The 19,214-nt window shown below is 47.8% G+C and overlaps 1 protein-coding gene across 1 annotated transcript; it reads left to right on the forward strand.

Moving 5' to 3' along the window:
- Positions 1-6,103: 6,103 nt before the first annotated feature.
- On the forward strand, positions 6,104-8,467 carry Eif1 (eukaryotic translation initiation factor 1). Its single transcript, XM_057775404.1, has 4 exons — positions 6,104-6,268; positions 6,834-6,997; positions 7,244-7,345; positions 7,637-8,467. The coding sequence occupies exons 1-4, from the start codon at positions 6,238-6,240 to the stop codon at positions 7,679-7,681; spliced, it is 342 nt and encodes a 113-aa protein (XP_057631387.1). The 5' UTR covers positions 6,104-6,237; the 3' UTR covers positions 7,682-8,467.
- The last annotated feature ends 10,747 nt before the right edge of the window (positions 8,468-19,214 follow it).

Raw genomic sequence — 19,214 nt, forward strand, 5'->3', positions numbered from 1 at the left:
CAGTCACAAGTGTTTTCTGCAATAGCCGCAGAACACAGGAAGGTTCCTTGGACCACAGCATCCATCTTCTCTGGTTACCATGGAAACACCTACCCCCCCTCAAAGAATGCCACCCCTTCGTGGCAGGAGACTGCTGCTCTGGCACCGCATTTGGGGCCCTGGAGAATTTCATCAAGGCCGCAGGTGCCAGAGTGTCCTCCGGAAAGGACCGCGGTGAAGAAGAGCCCACCTGGGCTCCATCCCCACGTGTGTGGGACACTCCTGTCCATGCTGTTCTCGGGGACTCTCTCCTCTGAGAAACAGGCAGAATCTATTCAGTGATTTCAAATCTTTACATCTGTGCCCTTATAGTGGTAATCTGCTCCGTAAGTCCCTTCAAGGAGCCTGGTCCTGTGGAGCCGAGGAGAAAGCAAAGGCAGGGTACCCGGCAGGCAGGAGGTACCCAAGCTGATGCCGATTCCTTTCTGCAAAGCCGAGCTCCTGCCCTGCCTGTAGCTGCCCAGCAGTTTGAAGAAGCCACCAACAAGGCCACTTCCGGAGAAGTCAGTCCAGATCCGGGATAAGGACACCGTTCCTAGAGCAGGGACAAGCTCTGAGCCTGGAAGGTGGACTCCAGAAGACATGGAAATGATGCTGACCTGACCGCACAGCGCTTTGGACTTCAGACCTGGCTACATACCACCTGGTCCTTCTACAGGGACTAGAAGCAGAGCCAGATGAGAGAACTGATGGAAAATTCTTGGGAGTCTGTGGTAGAAAGACCATGAGTTTGAGACAAGCCTGGGAAGCATAACCAAGACACTTTAAAAAAATTTTTTTAAAAGACAGGCATAGCAGTTCATGCCTATAATTTTCTAGGCTAGCCTCTAACTCATAGAGATTCACCTACCTTTGCCTCCCGAGTGCTGGGATTAAAGGCATTGTACCACCACTACTGGGCCATGCCTATAATTTTAATACTCAGGAAGTGGAGGAAAAAGGATCATGAGTCAGCCTGAATTGTGTGAGACCCTGTATCAAAAAAACAAAACTTGCCGGGCGGTGGTGGCGCACGCCTTTAACCCAGCACTCGGGAGGCAGAGGCAGGCGGATCTCTGTGAGTTCGAGGCCAGCCTGGTCTACAAGAGCTAGTTCCAGGACAGGAACAAAAAAGCTACAGAGAAACCCTGTCTCGAAAATAAAAAAAAAATAAAAAAAAAAAAGCAAAAAAAAAAAAACTAAGCCTGGGTATAGTAGCACACACCTTTAATCCCAGCACGTGGGAGACAGACACTAGATGGCCTCTGTGTGTTCTAGGCTAGCCTGGTCTACAAAGACAGTTCCACAAGACCTTGTCTCAAAAATAAAAATGGCTGGGCAGTGGTGGCCTCTGTGGAGCCAAGAGAAGAGCTGGTGCTTTTCACCAAGAGCAGGAGGTAGAGGCAGGCGGATCTCTGTGAATGTGAGACGGGGTCTACAGAGCTACACAAAGAAACCCTGTCTCAAATAAATAAATAAAGCCAGGAAGTAGTGGCACACACCTTTAATTCTAGCACTTGGGAGGCAGAGGCAGGCGAACCTCTGAGTTCGAGGCCAGCCTGGTCTACAGAGAGAGTTTCAGGATAATCAAGACTGTTACACAGAGAAACCCTGTCTCGAAAGAAACAAAAAAAGTAAAATAAAAATAGCAATATTGCTTCTTAAACCAAGCATGGCTTCACACACGTAAACTCCTCAGCTACTTAGGGCATTCAGAGTCAGCCTAGGAGGCTTAGGAATTTGTCTCAAAACAAGATAAGTGTGCTGGCTGGGCGGTGGTGGCACACATGCCTTTAATCCCAGCACTCGTGAGGCAGAGGCAGGCAGATCTCTGTGAGTTCTAGGACAGCCTGGTCTACAAGAGCTAGTTCCAGGACAGACTCCAAAGCTACAGAGAAACCCTGTCTTGAAAAAAGAAAAAAATAAAAAATAAAAAAAAATAAAACAAAATATGTATGATGGTGAACTCCTTTAACCCCAGGGCTCTCAAAGCAGAGGCAATCTGATCTTTGAGCCTCGGGCTGGTAAAGGCAGCTTTCTTCTCAGTTTAGCCATAGGAGGAAGAATAGAAGTTTAACGGTCTTAGGACCATTGTCAGGAAAACAAAGGCAAAGTCTGTGTTTCCTTGGCTTCAGTCAGTAGCTCTTGGTCCAGTGGGTGGCAAGTTGATCATGACCCCTGACTATTATCTCTGTACTAGCTATGTGGGCCTTGACTTGGGCTAAAAGGGTCTCTGCTATTTGAGAAGCATTTCTGCCCTTAGTTGGAAGGGGTTCATCAGTCAGGCCCATTCCTGGGATCCAAGACAACAGAAGGAGACACTGAAGCAGGTTAGGCCTTGAGGGGTTGGGCAATGGCTGGCAGTTTCTCGAGGCTGCTCTGGGGATCTGGACACTGTGGTAGGTGACCTTTGAAAATGTTATTATGACTTAGGCAAATGCAACATGAAGCCAGGGGTGCCAGGCTTTTATCTTGCTTTTAATTACCCATGAGACCTCTGCAGGGCCAAGTGAAGGGCTGGTGCCTTTCCCCAAGTGCCGTCTCTAACTCCCTGTCACCTGCCCTCTCACCTAGATCCCACCTGTGTCAAAGTGTGTGTGTGTGGCAATCACGGTTTACGGGCAAGGAGGCCAGTCAGATCTGGCACCAGACCCTAGCATGCCAGGCACCCACACGGGCTCCAGCTGGCCAAGGGCCTGCAGGAAGCGCTGGAGTGTGGCTTGGAGAGAGAGCCACTTGCCCTGCTCTGCAGCAGGCCAGGCCCAGGAGTTCCCTCTGCAATCCAGACTCGCACCTGTGTTCCCACATTCTGAGCAGCGGAGCTTCAGCCTGTAGCCAGGGGTTGGCCATTCATTCCCAGTAATCCATGATGGAAGCCTACATGGCCATTCATTGCCTTCAATACAGAGCAGAACAGACAAAACTGTGCTGTTTCTTAAGCTTACCTCCTCAGCAGGGGATACCAGGGAAGAGGCAGGACCAGGTATCTGACCTGTGTATGTTACAATATTCCTCACTTACAGGGCATTAATTTGTGCCCTGCTGCCCCTGTCTTGAACCTTTTAACTGCTTTGAACCAAGGCCTTTGTGTTTTTGTTTAATGGTGTGGCTAGCAAGTTATGTGGCTAGTCCAAAACACAGGTAATCACAGTGCAGCATGATAAATACCATTATGCCAGGCATGATGATACATGCTTATAATCCCAGCACTTTCCAAGTAGACACAGGCGAATCAGGAGTTCAAGGCCGGCCTTTACATAGCAAGTTCAAGACCAGCCTAGTTTACGTGAGACCTTGTCTTATAACACCAAAATAAATAATTCCCAAATTGAGGACATGCAGACAATCTTCTCAGAGCCAGGGCATCCCAGGTGAGTCTGGAAAGATGCCTGGAGATGTCAAATGCAAAAGAGGGAGGACTGACCACTTTCCAAGCAAGGGAGGAACAGATGCAAACACAGCTCTCATCTTAGAGGAGCTTTCTCAAGGGAGAAAGCTCCCCTAGAACTGCTGCGGTAGAGAATGTGGGGACCAGTGATGAGCACAGGGTGAAATGTGGACCACTGACAGCCAGGAGAATTCTAAAGACATGTGTGATTCAGGGGTACGCAGGCTGAGGGAGGGGAACCCACACATAGACGCAAAGGGGGTTTAGAGAAGGCATGAGAGTGAGGAGTCTGTAGGAGAAGGGTAGACTTTATTCAAAAATATGGTACTGAGACAATTGCTATGTACAAGGCGGAGGGGATTAGATCCTGGTCTCACACAGCACAGAGAATGGAACTCTGGGTAGGTTTCTCCAGTAGAGCCAGACCCTGAGTTGTAAAGGTTCCCAGGCTGGCAGGCTGGAACCTCGGGTTTTCAAACTTGGATGAACGGTATTGAGATGCACATGAGTTACAGCACTCCCTTTCCTAACCCTAAGGGAGCTAAATTATTTCATCTAAATTTGGTTTAGAGCCCTTGCTCCATGGTACAGCCTATATTTGAGCATTTGGGAAATGGAGGCAAAGAATCAGCAGTTAAGTCAGGTGGTGGCGCACGCCTTTAATCCCAGCACTCGGGAGGCAGAGATAGGCGGATCTATGTGAGTTCCAGGCCAGCCTGGTCTACAAGAGCTAGTTCAGGATAGGCACCAAAGCTACAGAGAAACCTTGTCTTGAAAAAAAACAAAAAAAAGAAACAGGAGTTAAGAGCTACTCAAGGCTGTATGATAGCCTGCCTCAAAAAAGAACAAGAATGAGGATTTGAATAGAGTCTGGCACAGTAGTTGGCAGCCACTGCAGGCAGCTTCAAGCTCTCATTTTAGGCCCCGGCAAACCAGTTACATCACACTTGGCTGTCTGTTCTTTTATCTCCTCTTCTTGGTATTAAGGTCCTGGAGAAGTCCCACAAAAGAGCACCATCCACGTATGCAATCAGCAAGAGCGTTTTATTATTCCAGCACGCTGGTGTGTCACACACAGAAACAAGATGGCGAAAGACCTCTAGGAGGAGAAAGAGGCTTCTTTTAAGTCTCACTAAGGAGAGTGCCTAAGGAAGTTAGGTCATTTCAACTACAATTGGCTTAAACAAGTGGCAATCCTATTAGTATGTTCTAACTGGCTAGGGTTAGTTAGGGGGCTGGTGAGGGCTATAGTCCTCTGTTTTGGGGCAGGCCTGGACAAGTCCTAGATCCTGATCTTATTTGGTCTTTACCTTGAGATACCATGGGGTTGGCCCTAGTTCAGTATGTGCAATTTGCCGTAACTCTACAAAGTCGATGAAGGTAAATCGTCCTTTGTTCACTGTGTTCTCCTGGGACCGTTTGCCTCAAGGGTGGAAGGAGATCTAGTGAGGTCTGAGGTGGGCCTCTCACCTGGCTCCTCAGGGTGTCTGGATCTTCCACTCAGTATTCACCCCTGTCACAAAGAGCGTTTCAATAAACAGAGATGGACTGTAGCCCAGTGGTAGAATGCGTGTCTAGCTAGCTCTAGGTTCCTTCCCAAGCACTGCAGAAAACTTAATTTCTAAAATAAATTGAAAGGTTAACTAGCCGGGCGGTGGTGACACACTCCCTTAATCCCAGCACTCTGGAAGCAGAGGCTAGCGGATCTCTTGGGGAGCCTGGTCTATAGACCGTGTTCCAGGACAGCTAGGGTTACATAGTGAAACCGTGTCTCAAAAAAAAAAAAAAAAAAAAGCCGGGCGGTGGCGCACGCCTTTAATCCCAGCACTTGAGAGGCAGAGGCAGGCGGATCTCTGTGAGTTCGACACCAGCCTGGTCTACAAGAGCTAGTTCCAGGACAGGCTCCAAAACCACAGAGAAACCCTGTCTCGAAAAACCAAAAAAAAAAAGGAAAGGTTAACTGCTTTAAAAAAACAACAACAAAACAACTCACCTAAGCTCTCGAAAGGCTTTACCTGAAGCACAGGTTTGCAGGACAAAGGGCATCCTCTGGTGCCTGAATTTTTCTGGGGTCCCCACCCCCACCTTGGGAACGACTTCCATCCTTAGAATTCATCTAAGTAACAACTTTAGGTTACCAATTTTAAAACATCCTAAACCAAATGATATTCTGTAAGGTTCCGGTTTTGATTATTTTATGTCGATTAAATGGCTAAATCAGTGAATGCGTGGGGAGAAGGGTGGGGTTAATGGGTGGCTATGACATAGCCGAGAGCTGTCGAATCTGGGAGGACCAGCCTGTAATTCTCCCCTAAAGAACGCCAAAGACCCCTTAGTAGCAGCATCACCCCCAACAGGGTCAAGATAAAACGTGCCAGAGGCGCAGGCGCACTCGAAACCTCCGCCAGTTTCTCGGCCGGCCAACTACCACCCACAACACTGCGCAAGCTCAAAGGCGGACCAAGCTTTCCCTCCCCCCCTCTCACCCCTCCCTGAAACAACAGGACGCCCTCTCCCAGCCAAACCCAGTGCGCAAGCGCCGCGCCTTGACTCCGTCCCCCGACCAATAGGAAGCCACGGCGTACGGGTGCCGGGGCGCTTGACGCTCTGGGTGGGGCCGGGACGTGAGGGCAGCGCGCTGGCGTCACAGGGGCGGCTATATAAGTGAATACAGGCGCCGCCCCTCCGCCCCAGTCACTGAGCCGCCGCCGAGGACTCAGCTGCCTCCCCCTCGAGCCCCCTCGCTTCCCGACGCTCCGTCCCCCCCGCCCGCCTTCTCCCGCAGCCGCCTTCTGCAGGCCGTTTCCACCGAGGAAAAGGAATCGTATCGTATGTCCGCTATTCAGAACCTCCACTCTTTCGGTAAGCCCGGGGAAGGTCGTGAGCCCGGGTGGGGGTAGCGGGAACTCGGTGAAACCGCCGAGCTCGGCGGAGCCTCCTTAGCTTAGAGCCGAAGGGACGGTGGGACGGGTGGGCTCGAGACCTGCGCCTGGGTGCCCGGAAGGAACGGGTGGGAGGTCAGCCCTTGGGCGGGCCCGGCGTCTCGGATGGCGCATTTACTAATGGCTCCTGCCTCTCTGCGGGCCACACCCGCCCCCTCCCGCCACCCCTGCGTCACGTCCCCTCGTTGTCAAGGAGCGGGGAGGGGAGGCCCCGCCTCGGACTCCCGGCTTCCGGTTGGTTGCATCAGCCGGGTGGGGCACTGCTTGCCGCTAGGGCTCTGGCACGTGATCAGCTGCGGAGAGAGGGCGGGCCTAGGGTAGAAGGCCCATACTTTCTGCCGCTCTAGGACTGAGCTGACCAGGGAGGGACAAGAAAGGACGCTTCCGGAGCCCAGACGATTTCAGTACTGGTATCTGCACGGCCAGGAAGATCAGTAGGAGAGGGCCTCGCACGGTCTTAGAACACTTTTATTATTTCTTCCCAGACCCCTTTGCTGATGCAAGTAAGGGTGATGACCTGCTTCCTGCTGGCACTGAGGATTATATCCATATAAGAATTCAACAGAGAAACGGCAGGAAGACCCTTACCACTGTCCAAGGGATCGCTGATGATTACGATAAAAAGAAACTAGTGAAGGCGTTTAAGAAGGTAAGTCCTAGCCGGGCGGTAGTGGTGCACGCCTTTAATCCTAGCATTTGGGAGGGAAAGGCAGGCAGATCTGAGTTCGAGGCTAGCCAAGGCTTTGCAAAGAAACCGTATCTCGAACCAAAAATGGAAAAGGAGTGTCTGCTGTAGAAAGAGCACGATTTGCTGTCGACAAGGCAAGAGGATGCAGACTGAAAGGGATCAAGTGCTGTTGCTTAGCCTCATGTTCTGTACCTTTTGTGTTTACAGAAATTTGCCTGCAATGGTACTGTAATTGAGCATCCAGAATATGGAGAAGTAATTCAGCTACAGGGTGACCAGCGCAAGAACATATGCCAGTTCCTAATAGAGGTGAGTTCAGGCCTGCCTCAGTGCTCAGCCTTTCTAAGGTGTGCGAATCCTAAGTGCTGTCATCTTAAACTTGGGCTTTTAGATCTCCCATCCAGACTCATTAGTTGCTGGTCTGGGGGAGGGGGGCAGTCAGGAGGGTGTGTCCTCGGTTGACCTGGGGTTTGCTAGGATTGACAGGTATACCCTCCTTGTTTGGGATCCTCTGGTCTGGTGTAGTGGGAAAGCGGTGGTTGGTGTCATTCACAGACTTAACTCCTGTCCTTTAAAATTGTTGTCCCTTTCTCTTTGCAGATTGGACTGGCTAAGGACGATCAGCTGAAGGTTCATGGGTTTTAAGTGCTTGTGACTCTGAAGCTTAAGTGAGGATTTCTTGCAATGAGTAGAATTTCCCTCCTGTCCCTTGTCACAAGTTTAAAAACCTCACAGCTTGTATAATGTAACCATTTGGGGTCCGCTTTTAACTTGGACTAGTGTAACTCCTTCATGCAATAAACTGAAAAGAGCCATGCTGTCTAGTCTGGACGTCCCTCATTTAAACAGGTCAAGCAGTAGCCCCGGCAGTGAGTGTCCAGCCTGAAACAAAGCAATAACTATGTTTCAGCCAAGCCCAGAGCCCCAAGTTCATAGGCTATGTCTGCCCAGAAGCTCCTTGGCTCTCCCGCTACAGAATCCCCTGCCCTAGGAGAATGTCACCACTTGAGCAGCCCAGGTGAACAGGAGAATGGGTAACACCACAGTAGCTGTGCCACTAGAGGGAGTCTCTAGCAAGAGCCCCTGTGTCCAGCCAAGTAGGCTGAATTTAGAAATGGCCATCTTTCCCCAGGTGTCATGGGCATGTGGCTTGCCACCAGGGTAATGTTTTTAGCCAGGCATATCACAAGGGATGTTGGAAGAACTGAAGGGTGGGGCCAGCCTCATCAATTAAACTTATGACAAGGGAACAAATACCAAACCTGATGCCATCGGTCATGTGGCTAGCTGTATGTTTGAACTCAATGGTAGATGCTACGCAGTGCCATGTGAAGGAACAAACTGGTTTTTTTGGTTTTCTTTTCCCTTACAGTTTTAATGTTATGTAATGTATTTAAACCCTTATTTAAATAAAACTTGTTTTCAGAAATATCTGATGTCCAGATTCTGTTTCATGTTGAGTCGAGTTTATATGCAAGAAAGAATCACAAAGTTGGAAAGCATTTAACCAAAGGTGTCCCCATTTATCAACGTGTGTATGTATGTAGCAGACAGGTCCTTCAGGCAGCTGCAGTGATCAGTTGTCGGGCTATCTTAGCTTAGGGAGGGGACTTGTGCTGGGACATTTTGGATTCCACAAATGGCCTTGGCTCAAGGGCTTTCAAGTTCTTTAGAGACAAGACCTCCCTATATTTCCCTCACTGGCTTGGAATCCTGTGTGGACCATGCTGGCCCACACACCCATCTCTTTTCCTCTTGCTGAAGGTGATATTTTGGGAGGCCACTCCTAAGGAGACACTTTGAGAATCTGGAGGTTACAGAAAAGGGACAGCATTTCCAGGCAGGATCTTTTACTACGCATTTTGTGTAGGTAAAGGTACAAGGTAAGGTGAATGGAATCTGGTTCAGAAGAATCTTGCAGCTCAGTGAAGGTCTTTGCTAAAACAAGATCCCACCAAAAACATCTGGTGCAGGTATGGTGGCACTATTTAAAAGCTAAAGGACTATTTTAGGACAAGACAAACATCTGGTAGAGTGGAATGACAGAATTCCCACTTATTGTGGTTGATGTGAACCAGGACCTTTGCTAAGTTGTATTTCAAACTATTGTAGCATTGTAGGGAATTTATTCCTGGGGTAAAGAGAATTGGCTCTCAAAGGTTGCCCCTTTATATACCCCTGCATGGCATAGAGGGTACTTCTTGAGAAAAATGGGTGTCCTGGGCCAGCATTGTATGAGTATGTTTCTGTCTTGTCCATACTTGGAAGAGATGGTGAAATCCCTTGGTATATGCTGTGCTGTGTTGTGGTGTGCTGTGGTGGGAACTACAGAACGTGGGCATGATGAGGAAGGAAAAGCTTGGCCAAGAGGCCGTGGATCTCAGGACTCAGATGTCCCCCACTCCCATCTCAGGAAGGAAGGCTTCCTAAAAGAGGTGAGTTGGCAGAACTGAATCCCAGAAGTTGGACTCTGACCATGTGGCCCTCACAAAAACATTTTCTTAGTTAACTAGGTACTCCTTATGTAAACCAGACTGACCTCAAACACAGATTCTACCCCACTGCCTTCTAAGTGATGGGACTGAGGTATGTGCCACCACACTTGGCTGACGTCAGCTCTGGAAATGCTGATGAGATGTGTCAGGTTCTCAGTTTTGTTATTTTGTTGAAAATGCAAAGTATTCTAGCGCATGAAAAAGCATAAATCCAAATATTTTCTGCTGGCCCATTTCTTACATGCTTGAAATGAAAACCAGATTTGGGGACACACACTTGTGACCTCCACTTCAAGGCCTGCAGGGGCTCTAAAGTAATGCAAAACTTTAACAAAGGACTGAGACTACAGAGCAGTGATAGGGCACTTGCCTCTTCTTCCTGAAGCCCAAGTTTCAATACCCAGCTACCAAAAAAAGAAAGAAAAGAAAAAGTTGCACAGGAATCCACAAAAATGACTAAAACCTAATTCAAACATTCACAACAGATCAAAGGCCCTAATCCAGGAACTGAGCTGACCATCTGCTTGTTCATCTGTCTCCGCAGTGTCCCCTTGTGGCATTAGTATAAAATACAGCTTATACACAAGCCTTTTGTCACTGAGATTTTTAAGGTTATTTATGTAGGAGTGCTCTCTCTGCATGTTCACCTTTATGCCAGAAGAGAGCCTCAGATCCCACTAGGAATGGTTGTGAGCCATCATGTGGTTGCTGGGAATTGAATTCCATCAGGCTCTCTGGAAGAGCAAGCAGTGCTTTTAACCACCGAGCCATCTCTTCTACCCACTGAGATTGTTTTCAATGGATTTCTGTGTTGCTCAGGCTAGCCTTGATGAAATTCCTGGGTTCCAGGGGTCCTGTTGAATTGGAATTGGGACCATACGTGCAGGTCACCAAGTTCTCTTGATCATTTTTAACCAAGAGATACATATATGGGCTGGAGAGATGGCTCAGCGGTTAAGAGCACTGCCTGCTCTTCCAGAGGTCCTGAGTTCAATTCCCAGCAACCACATGGTGGCTCACAACCATCTGTGATAAGATCTGGTACCCTCTTCTGGCCTGCAGGCAGAACACTGTAAACATAATAAATCTTCTTAAAAAATTATGTATAACCTCAAATTTTAGCTCATAAAATAAGGTTTTAATTATATCTCATACATACTTTTTTTTTTTTTTTTTTTTTTTTTTTTTGGTTTTTCAAGACAGGGTTTCTCTGTGGTTTTGGAGCTTGTCCTGGAACTAGCTCTTGTAGACCAGGCTGGTGTCGAACTCACAGAGATCTGCCTGCCTCTGCCTCCCAAGTGCTGGATTAAAGGCGTGCGCCACCACCACCCGGCCATACTTTTTTTTAAAAAAAAAAAATTGGTTGGTTGTTTTTCGTTTTTTTGAGACAGGGTTTCTTTGTGGCGTTAGAGCCTGTCCTAGAACTTGCTGTGTAGGCCAGGCTGACCTCAAACTCACAGAGATCTACCTGCCTCTCCCTCTGGAGTGCTGGGATTAAAGGGAAGCACACTACACCCAGTTTCTGTTTAGCCCTGGCTATCTTGGAACTCACTCTGTAGACCAGGTTGGCCTCAAATTCATAAAAATCCACCTACCTCTGCCTCTCATGCCACCACCACTAGGTTCACACCTGGCTATTTAATCCTAGATATTTTAACCTCAGCTCTATCATGTATCTTAATCCAAATCATAAATCATTCAAAAGATGACAGGTTCAGCAGGCAGAGGTAAGCCAAAAATTTTCAGTTCTAGTAATAAAATCTATAACTTTTAGAAATATTTGTTTAAAAAAAAAGAAACATTTGTTAAAGAATCAATAGAAAACAAAAACATTTAATTGCAGGATATGGTGTATACAACTGCAATCCCAGTATTTGGGAGGCAGAGGCAGGAGGATCAGGAATTCAAGGTCATCTTTGTTCATGCAGTGAATTTGAGACCAGCCTAGCCTATATGGGATCTTGTTGCAAAAAAAGAGGGGGGGATTTCTCCGTTCAAGCTGGTCCACTCTCAGAATTTCTCATGTTTTCTTAATAAATCTGCATTCACTCTGTTTAAGAAGAAAATAAAAGCTGCACTGTGCTACACACTTTTAACTCCAGAGCTCTGAAGGCAGAGGCAGGCCTGATCTGCAGAGTCAGTTCCAGGACAGCTAAGACTGATCTAACTAATGAGTTTTAGGCTAACCAGAGCTACATAGTGAGGCCTGATGTGTGATTCCCCTCTGTGAGCTATGAATGTTTTATTACCATTGGTTAATAAAGAAGCTGCTTTGGCCAAGCAGTGGTGGCACACGCTTTTAATTCCAGCACTTGGGAGGCAGAGGCAGGTGGATCTCTGTGAGTTCGAGGCCAGTCTCCTGGTCTACAAGAGCTAATTCCAGAACAGGCTCCAAAGCAACACAGAGAAACCCTGTCTCAAAAACTGCTTTGACCTAGGGCAGAATATAGCCAGGCTGGAAGAGCTATGTAGAGAGAGTAGGCAGAATCAAAGAGATGCCATGTAGTTGCTAAAGGTGCCCACAGCCTCATGGTGATACACAGATTAATAAAAAATGGGCTAATTTAAGATATAAGAGTTAGGTAGTAATATGCCTAAGCCATTGGCCAAGCAGTGTTGTAATTAATATATTTTTTGTGTGATTACTCATGTATGGGTGGTCAGGAAATGGATGTGCAGTCTCTGCTTACAGAGGCCGTTTAAAAAAAAAAAAAAAACAGCCGGGCAGTGGTGGCGCACACCTTTAATCCCAGCACTTGGGAGGCAGAGGCAGGCGGATCTCTGTGAGTTCGAGACCAGCCTGGTCTACAAGCTAGTTCCAGGACAGGCTCCAAAACCACAGAGAAACCCTGTCTCGAAAAACCAAAAAAAAAAAAAAAAAAAAAAAAAAACAGCACTGTGTAAAACTAAGGATAATGGGGTACATGCTTAATCCCAGGACTTGAGAGATACAGCCAAGAGAAACAGCAGTTCAAGGTGAGCCTGGGATGCATGAGACTCCATCTTAAAAATAACATTAGGGGCTGAGAGATGGCTCACCAGTTAAGAGCGCTGGCTGCTATTTCAGAAGACCTGGGTTCCGGTCCCACTAACAAGCATCTTTAATTAGCGCCAGAGGATCTGAAGCCAACTTCCAGCCTCAGGGGCACTGCATACACATGGCGCATAAACATAATGCGGGCAAAACAACCATATACGTGAAAATTAATAAATAAACAATAGCACGTGTGCTGGGGGTATAGCTCAGTGGTAGCGTGCTTACCCAGCATGCATAAGGCCAACGATTCCAGACCCTGGACTTAATTCTCAATAGCACTCCACCATCAAAAACGTGTGTGTATTGGGCAAGAGGACCTCACAATGTGGCCAGAGCCCCCCAAAGCTTCACTGACATCCCTTCTCTACAGATACTGTTGCCAAGCCGTCGCCTAGGCACGCAGGCCAGATCCCAGCAGCTTATGTTGTCTTTAATCATCGCTCTTTATGGTTAATTTGTGCCCATTATGCACGGTTGGCTAAAAATAGGAAGAGGTTGAAAAATAATTTAACATGGGGCCTAAACGTGACAGCCCCTGTGTGTCGAGCCATTGATTCTCACTCCGTTTCTGAGATGAGCAGGAGCAAGCGGCAGGGACGGCTGAACGCTGGCCCGATGACGTAGGTCGCTTCACCTTGGAGATAGCACGCCAGCGCCGCTCAGTCTCACCCTGAGCCTGTTAGACCAGCAGACTTTCAAGCCCCACCCAGCGCTATGAATCAATTTTTATCTCATCAACTCTTATTTAATAAGGCTTGCAACACCTGTTTAGACCTCACCATTAGCGGACCACCTGTCATGATCTGCAAACATTTTTTTAAGGTACTAGTTGGGTACAGTGGTGCACGTCTGCAGTCCCAGCTACTCGGAAGGCAAGGCCAGCAGAGGAGTTAGGGCCATCTTGAGCAACATAGTAGGACCCTGTCTCTAAAGTCTTTTGAGATAGGGTTTCCCTGTGCAGCCATGGCTGTCCTAGAACTCACAGAGATCCGCCTGCCTCTGCCTCCCAAGTGCTGGGATTGAAGGCGTGTGCCACCACTGCCCGGCGTTTTAGTGGATTTTTAAAATCACTCTCACTTTTTAGTTTTTCTGCACAGGTACCTTCCACTGTAGTTTTTTAGATCTACAGTAAAATGAAAGCGATGAGCAAGAACTAAACGCGGGACTAGAGAGACGGCTCTTCAAGAGGTGCTAAATTCAATTGCCAGCAACCACATGGTGCTTCACGAGCATCTGTAATGAGATTTGGTGCCCTCTTCTGGTATGCAGGTATACATGCGGGCAGAACACTGTATACATAATAAATAAATCTTTAAAAAAAAAACCTAAATGTGGATTGGATGATTGTCTAAATGAGAGGCATGCCAGAAACTTGACCAAAATCACTAGGGGTGACCCCACCAACCATCACACCTCCATCAATCTCCACTGAGGTCCTAAAACTGAGCGTAGTGGCTCATTCATGTAACCCTGCCACCCAGAAGGCTGAGGCAGGATTATCAAGTGTTCGAGGACACCCTGGGTTACAGAGTGAAGATCTGTCTCAAAAATTTTAAAAACAAGGGCTGAGGTTATGGTTCAGTTGGTTGAGTGTTTGCCCAGCATGTGTAAAATCCTGGGCCAATCCCCAGCACCCTGTACGCCAAGTGTGGTGGTGCCTAGCTGTCCCCAGCACTCAAGAGGTGGAGGTGGGACAAGCAGGACGTTCAAGGTCATCCTTGACTAAATGATAGGCTGGGGAAGTGGCTCGCTCAGTAAAGTCTGCCATACAAACATGAAGACCTGAGTTCAAATCCCCAGTACTCCCATAACTCTGGGCATAGCATATGTAACCCCAGTCCTGGGGGATGGCTGGCCAGTCTAGCAGAATCAGTGAGCTCCAGGTTCAGTGAGAAACCCTGTCTCAAACAATGAGGTTGTGATCTGGAGATCAGCTGAGGTTAAATACTCAGTATCAATCTCTTGTCTCTCTCTATATATACACACATATAAATGCACCACTTATATGCAACACACACACACGTCTCCAGAGTCAAGTATAATCCCAGCACTAAGAAACTAGAGTAAGAAAGTCAAGAGTTTGAAGCTAGCCCGGCATTGTGGTGCACACCTTTAATTCCAGCGCTAGGGAAGCAGAGACAGGTGGATCTTTGTAAGTTCAAGGCCAGCCTGATCTACGAGCGAGTTCCAGGACAGGCTCCAAAGCTACACAGAGAAACCCTGTCTCAAAAAAACAACAACAAAAATTCATATACATAAAGTAAAATAAGTTAAAGATAAAAATAAATTTTAAAAATTTTATAAAAGATTCCAGAGTCGAAGACAAATAATTCCGTTGCCTACAAGACAGACCTTGGTGTGATTTGCTAACTCCTCGTCCCCTCAAGTTCTAGTGGAGGGTGACACAATACGGACGCAAATGAATATTATAGACGTTATCGTTTCATTGAAGTTGAGCAATTTTGAGCTCAGGGAATCAGCAGCTTCTGCAGAAAGCAAATCTTTGTGACTCTGGGGTAGACAACGCCACCCCTCATATGTGCTCTGCACACAGAGCCCCAAGAAATGGCCCAAAGAAGAAGAGCTGTGGCTCTGCATTCTTTTGTTTGTTTGTTTGGTTTGGTTTGGTTTGGTTTTTCGAGACAGGGTTTCTCTGTAGCTTTGGAGCCTGTCCTGGAACTCCCTTTGTAGACCAGGCTGGCCTCAAACTCACAGGGATCCGTCTGCCTCTGCCTCCTGAGTGCTGAGATTAAAGGCATGCGCCATCACCGCCCAGCTGTTTTTTTGTTTTTTTGAGACAGGGTTTTTCCATAGCTTTGCAGACTGTCCTGGAACTCATTCTGTAGACTAGGCTGGCCTTGAACCCACAGAGATCCACCTGCCTCTGTCTCCTGAGTACTGAGATTAAAGGTGTGTGCCATCATTGCCCAGTCTTTCTTGCCACCCTAAACCAGCACACTCAAAGATGCGTAGGCCCACGGTAGATGGCCTCCTTCTTGTCAGAGCAGTCTCGCTCCTTACTGGACCTCAGTTCCCTCACCCGTCACTCAAGCCCCAGCATCACCTTCCTCAGGGGGCTGTAGTAAGGGTTAGACAACACAACGCCTTCACGTGCTCATGCCGGCCACCAAACGTCTCTACGGCTCAGTTGCCATTACAGTGGGAATGGAAAGGTAGGAAATTGTTAGTCACCAAAAGCCTGGCATGGAGGAGAGGAGCAAGGTCCTAATGGAGGGAGGGGGCTTCCCTGCGGCGTTTCCATCCACCATCCATGATCTATAGACTCCCATCATACGTCGCCTCTCTGAGGGAAAGGAACAGAGGCCCCCATCAACCCTGCATCCCCAGGGCAGCACAGCGCTGTTAAACCGGGAGTGGTGGCAGCACAGCCTGTAAACCTGGCACTTGAAAGGTTACAGACGGAAGAGCATGAGTTCAAGGCCATCCTCAGATACATACCAGTTCCAGTTCAAAGCCAGCCTGGACTACATGGGATGCTAATAATAATAATAATAACGTTGAATAAATAGAAGAGTAGATAAATGACAGTGAAGGCACACAGCCTCCAAGCAGCAGGAGAGTCTGAGGCCAAGGGTACTGAAGAGAAGCTGACCTTGAACAGGGTGACAGACTGCTCAGTAACAAGGAAAGAAGAGAACGAAAGTGGGCTCAGACAACTGCGTTCAGGCGCTGTCAGCTGACCTTGGGAGTGAAGAGGAGCAGATTCACTTAGGTTGCCAGGCAACAATCCAGTGGAAGATAATTTGCAGTCGAATATAATGGCTACTTCTGGAATTTTCTCTGGCTGCATTTTACAAGGAGAGAGAGAGAGAGAGAGAGAGAGAGAGAGAGAGAGAGAGAGAGAGAGAGGAGCTAAAGAAGGAATGGTGGTAACCTCTGCCAGGAAGTGAAAAACAGGGTGTCCGGTTCTGAACAGGGCAGGGGCAGCAACCCAAGCGCGCACCCCTGTAGCTGAAATGATAGGTGCATTGACTAAACAGACAGGAGGGAAGCCAGCAGCCTGAGAGGTGGAGGAACCAGAGATCACAGCAGAGGTTGACTAGGCAGGAGCTGGGTTTCTAGGGAGGACATGGGACATAGGACTGAGAGCCAAGAGAGGCAGCCACTCGTGAGCTCCGAGAAGACCTGGGTTCGCAGCTCAGCTCCCTCGCCTCTCGCATGTGGGAACCTGGCTAAGCCTCTCACTTCCTCATCCATGTCTGAACTGCTCTGAGCCACACAGGGGCTTCCCAGTTAATCTCCCCATTTAAGGCACTAAAATTATTTTCTTTGAGGTAAGGTCTCATTATACAGACCAGTCTGGCCTAGAACTCATAGAGATCTATCTGCCTCTGCCTCCTGAGGGCTAGAAAAAAAGACGAGTGCCACCATGCCTGGCCTAATTGTTTTTATTAGTATATGTTAATTATGCATAATAAAAGATTTTGTTATGGCTTTTTTTTTTAATTGGTTTTTTTTTTTTTTTTTTGGTTTTTTGAGACAGGGTTTCTCTGTAGCTTTAGAGCCTGTCCTGGAACTAGCTCTTTTAGACCAGTCTGGTCTTGAACTCACAGAGATTCACCTGCCTCTGCCTCCCAAGTGCTGGGATTAAAGGCGTGCGCCACCACCGCCCAGCTGCTTTTTTTTTTTTTTTTTCTTTTAATCAGGAGTGAGGGTTTGAAATAGGGTTTCTCTGTGTAGCCCTGGCTGTCCTGGAACTCACCCTGTAGACCAGGCTAGCCTCGAAATCACAGAGATCCTTGCTATGGAATAATCCTTTTGTACATCATGACGATGTCAGTTATTTTGGTTTAATAAAGAGCTAACCAGCCAAGAGCTAGGCAGGATTTCAAGGCACGGAGGATGCTGGGAAAAAAGGCGGGGTCAAGAAGAGTCACCAGCCTGAAATGGAGGGAAAAAGAAAGCTATGTGGGCAGAGTAAAGGTAATAAAGACACAAGGCAGAAAGTGATTTTAAAATGGGTTCATTTAAGTTATAAGCGCTAGTGGGCAGGACAGGCACCAAAGCTACAGAGAATCTCTGTCTCGAAAAACCAAAAAAAAAAAAAAAAAAAAAAAAAAAAGAGCTAGTGGGACAAGCCTAAGCTAAGGTCCAGCTTTCATAATTAATGTAAGTCTCCACGCCATGATTTGGGAGCTGGCGGGCAGGACAGAAAACATCCACCTACAGATCTACCAGCCTCTGCCTCCCCAGTGCTGGGATTAAAGACGTGCGCCACCACCACCTATCACCATTATGGCACTTTCTTTTTTTCTTTCTTTCTTTCTTTCTTTCTTTCTTTCTTTCTTTCTTTCTTTCTTATTCATTTTTCTCTCATATTACATCCCCACCACAGTTTCCCTTCTCTCTTCTCTTCCCTCCCCCTCTCCCACACCTCCACGGTATTTTCATAATGTATATATTTTGATAATATTCACATACCCCTTATTTTCTCATTTCCTCTCTAGCTCCCACTGACCATCTTCCTCTTCCCAATCAGCCCCCACTTCGACTTTTCCAGGGGAAGATGTGGCGAGGGACACAGGACTGAATGAATGTCAGTCGTGTAGTTTACAGCCAAATGGGTCCCTTCCTCCCCCACCCCAAGTAACAACTCCACAGTAAATCCTCAGGGAGGGATGAGGCCCCAGAAACACCTTCCCCAAACATTTATTTTCAAACTTTTGTGTGTGTGTGTGAGTGTGCAAGAAAGCCAAAAGAGGACTTCAGGTCCTCCGAAACTGGAGTTACAGGCAGTTGTGAGAGCCCCAGTGTGGGTGCCAGGAGTCAAACTGACGGTCTTCTGTGCTGAGGAGAGGCCGGGCGGTGGTGGCGCACGCCTTTAATCCCAGCACTGGGGAGGCAGAGGCAGGCGGATCTCTGTGAGTTCGAGACCAGCCTGGTCTACAAGAGCTAGTTCCAGAACAGGCTCCAAAACCACAGGGAAACCCTGTCTTGAAAAACCAAAAAAAAAAAACAAAACAAAACAAAAAAAAATGTTTTTAAAGAAGAACTAATTAAAAAAGACTAAAAGAAAAATAAGGCATATGCCAAGGTGTGTTCAGGTTAAAGACAAATACTATACCATTTTTTTTTTTCAAGACAGGGTTTCTCTGTAGTTTTGGAGCCTGTCCTGGAACTAGGTAGCTCTTGTAGACCAGGCTGGCCTTGAACTCACAGAGATCTGCCTGCCTTTGCCCCCCAAGTACTGGGATTAAAGGCGTGTGCCACCACCGCCTGGCATACTGCACCATTTTATATAAGGCAATTCAGCATCCTCAGATTTGAGTAGGCAAGGATGCCAAGGACAACCGTGCATATACCACCCTGCTTCACAGGTAGGAAAACTAAGTCCTAGAATGTCCAAGTGCCCTGTCTTAAGGCCAGCTCGGGGACCTGAGCCTGGTGTTCCAAAGTGTCCTTGGCCCTTCATTCACATAAATGCTCGCCCTGCATGTAGACCCCTGTCTGCGTGCATGGCCTCACCCCTAGGGTCTGCAAAATCCCTAAGCAATGAAGAGCGAAGTCTTGCCTGAGAAGCACAACCTCAGAGGCCCAGGTGGCTCTCGGGGGAGAGGGGAGAGGGAGCCGGGAGAGGTTAAGGAAGGACTGGAGGCATCCATGCTCTCTCTGTGTGCAGTGGGGC

This window comes from Chionomys nivalis, chromosome 7 (assembly GCF_950005125.1).
Source record: "Chionomys nivalis chromosome 7, mChiNiv1.1, whole genome shotgun sequence".
NCBI classification, from domain to species: domain Eukaryota; kingdom Metazoa; phylum Chordata; class Mammalia; order Rodentia; family Cricetidae; genus Chionomys; species Chionomys nivalis.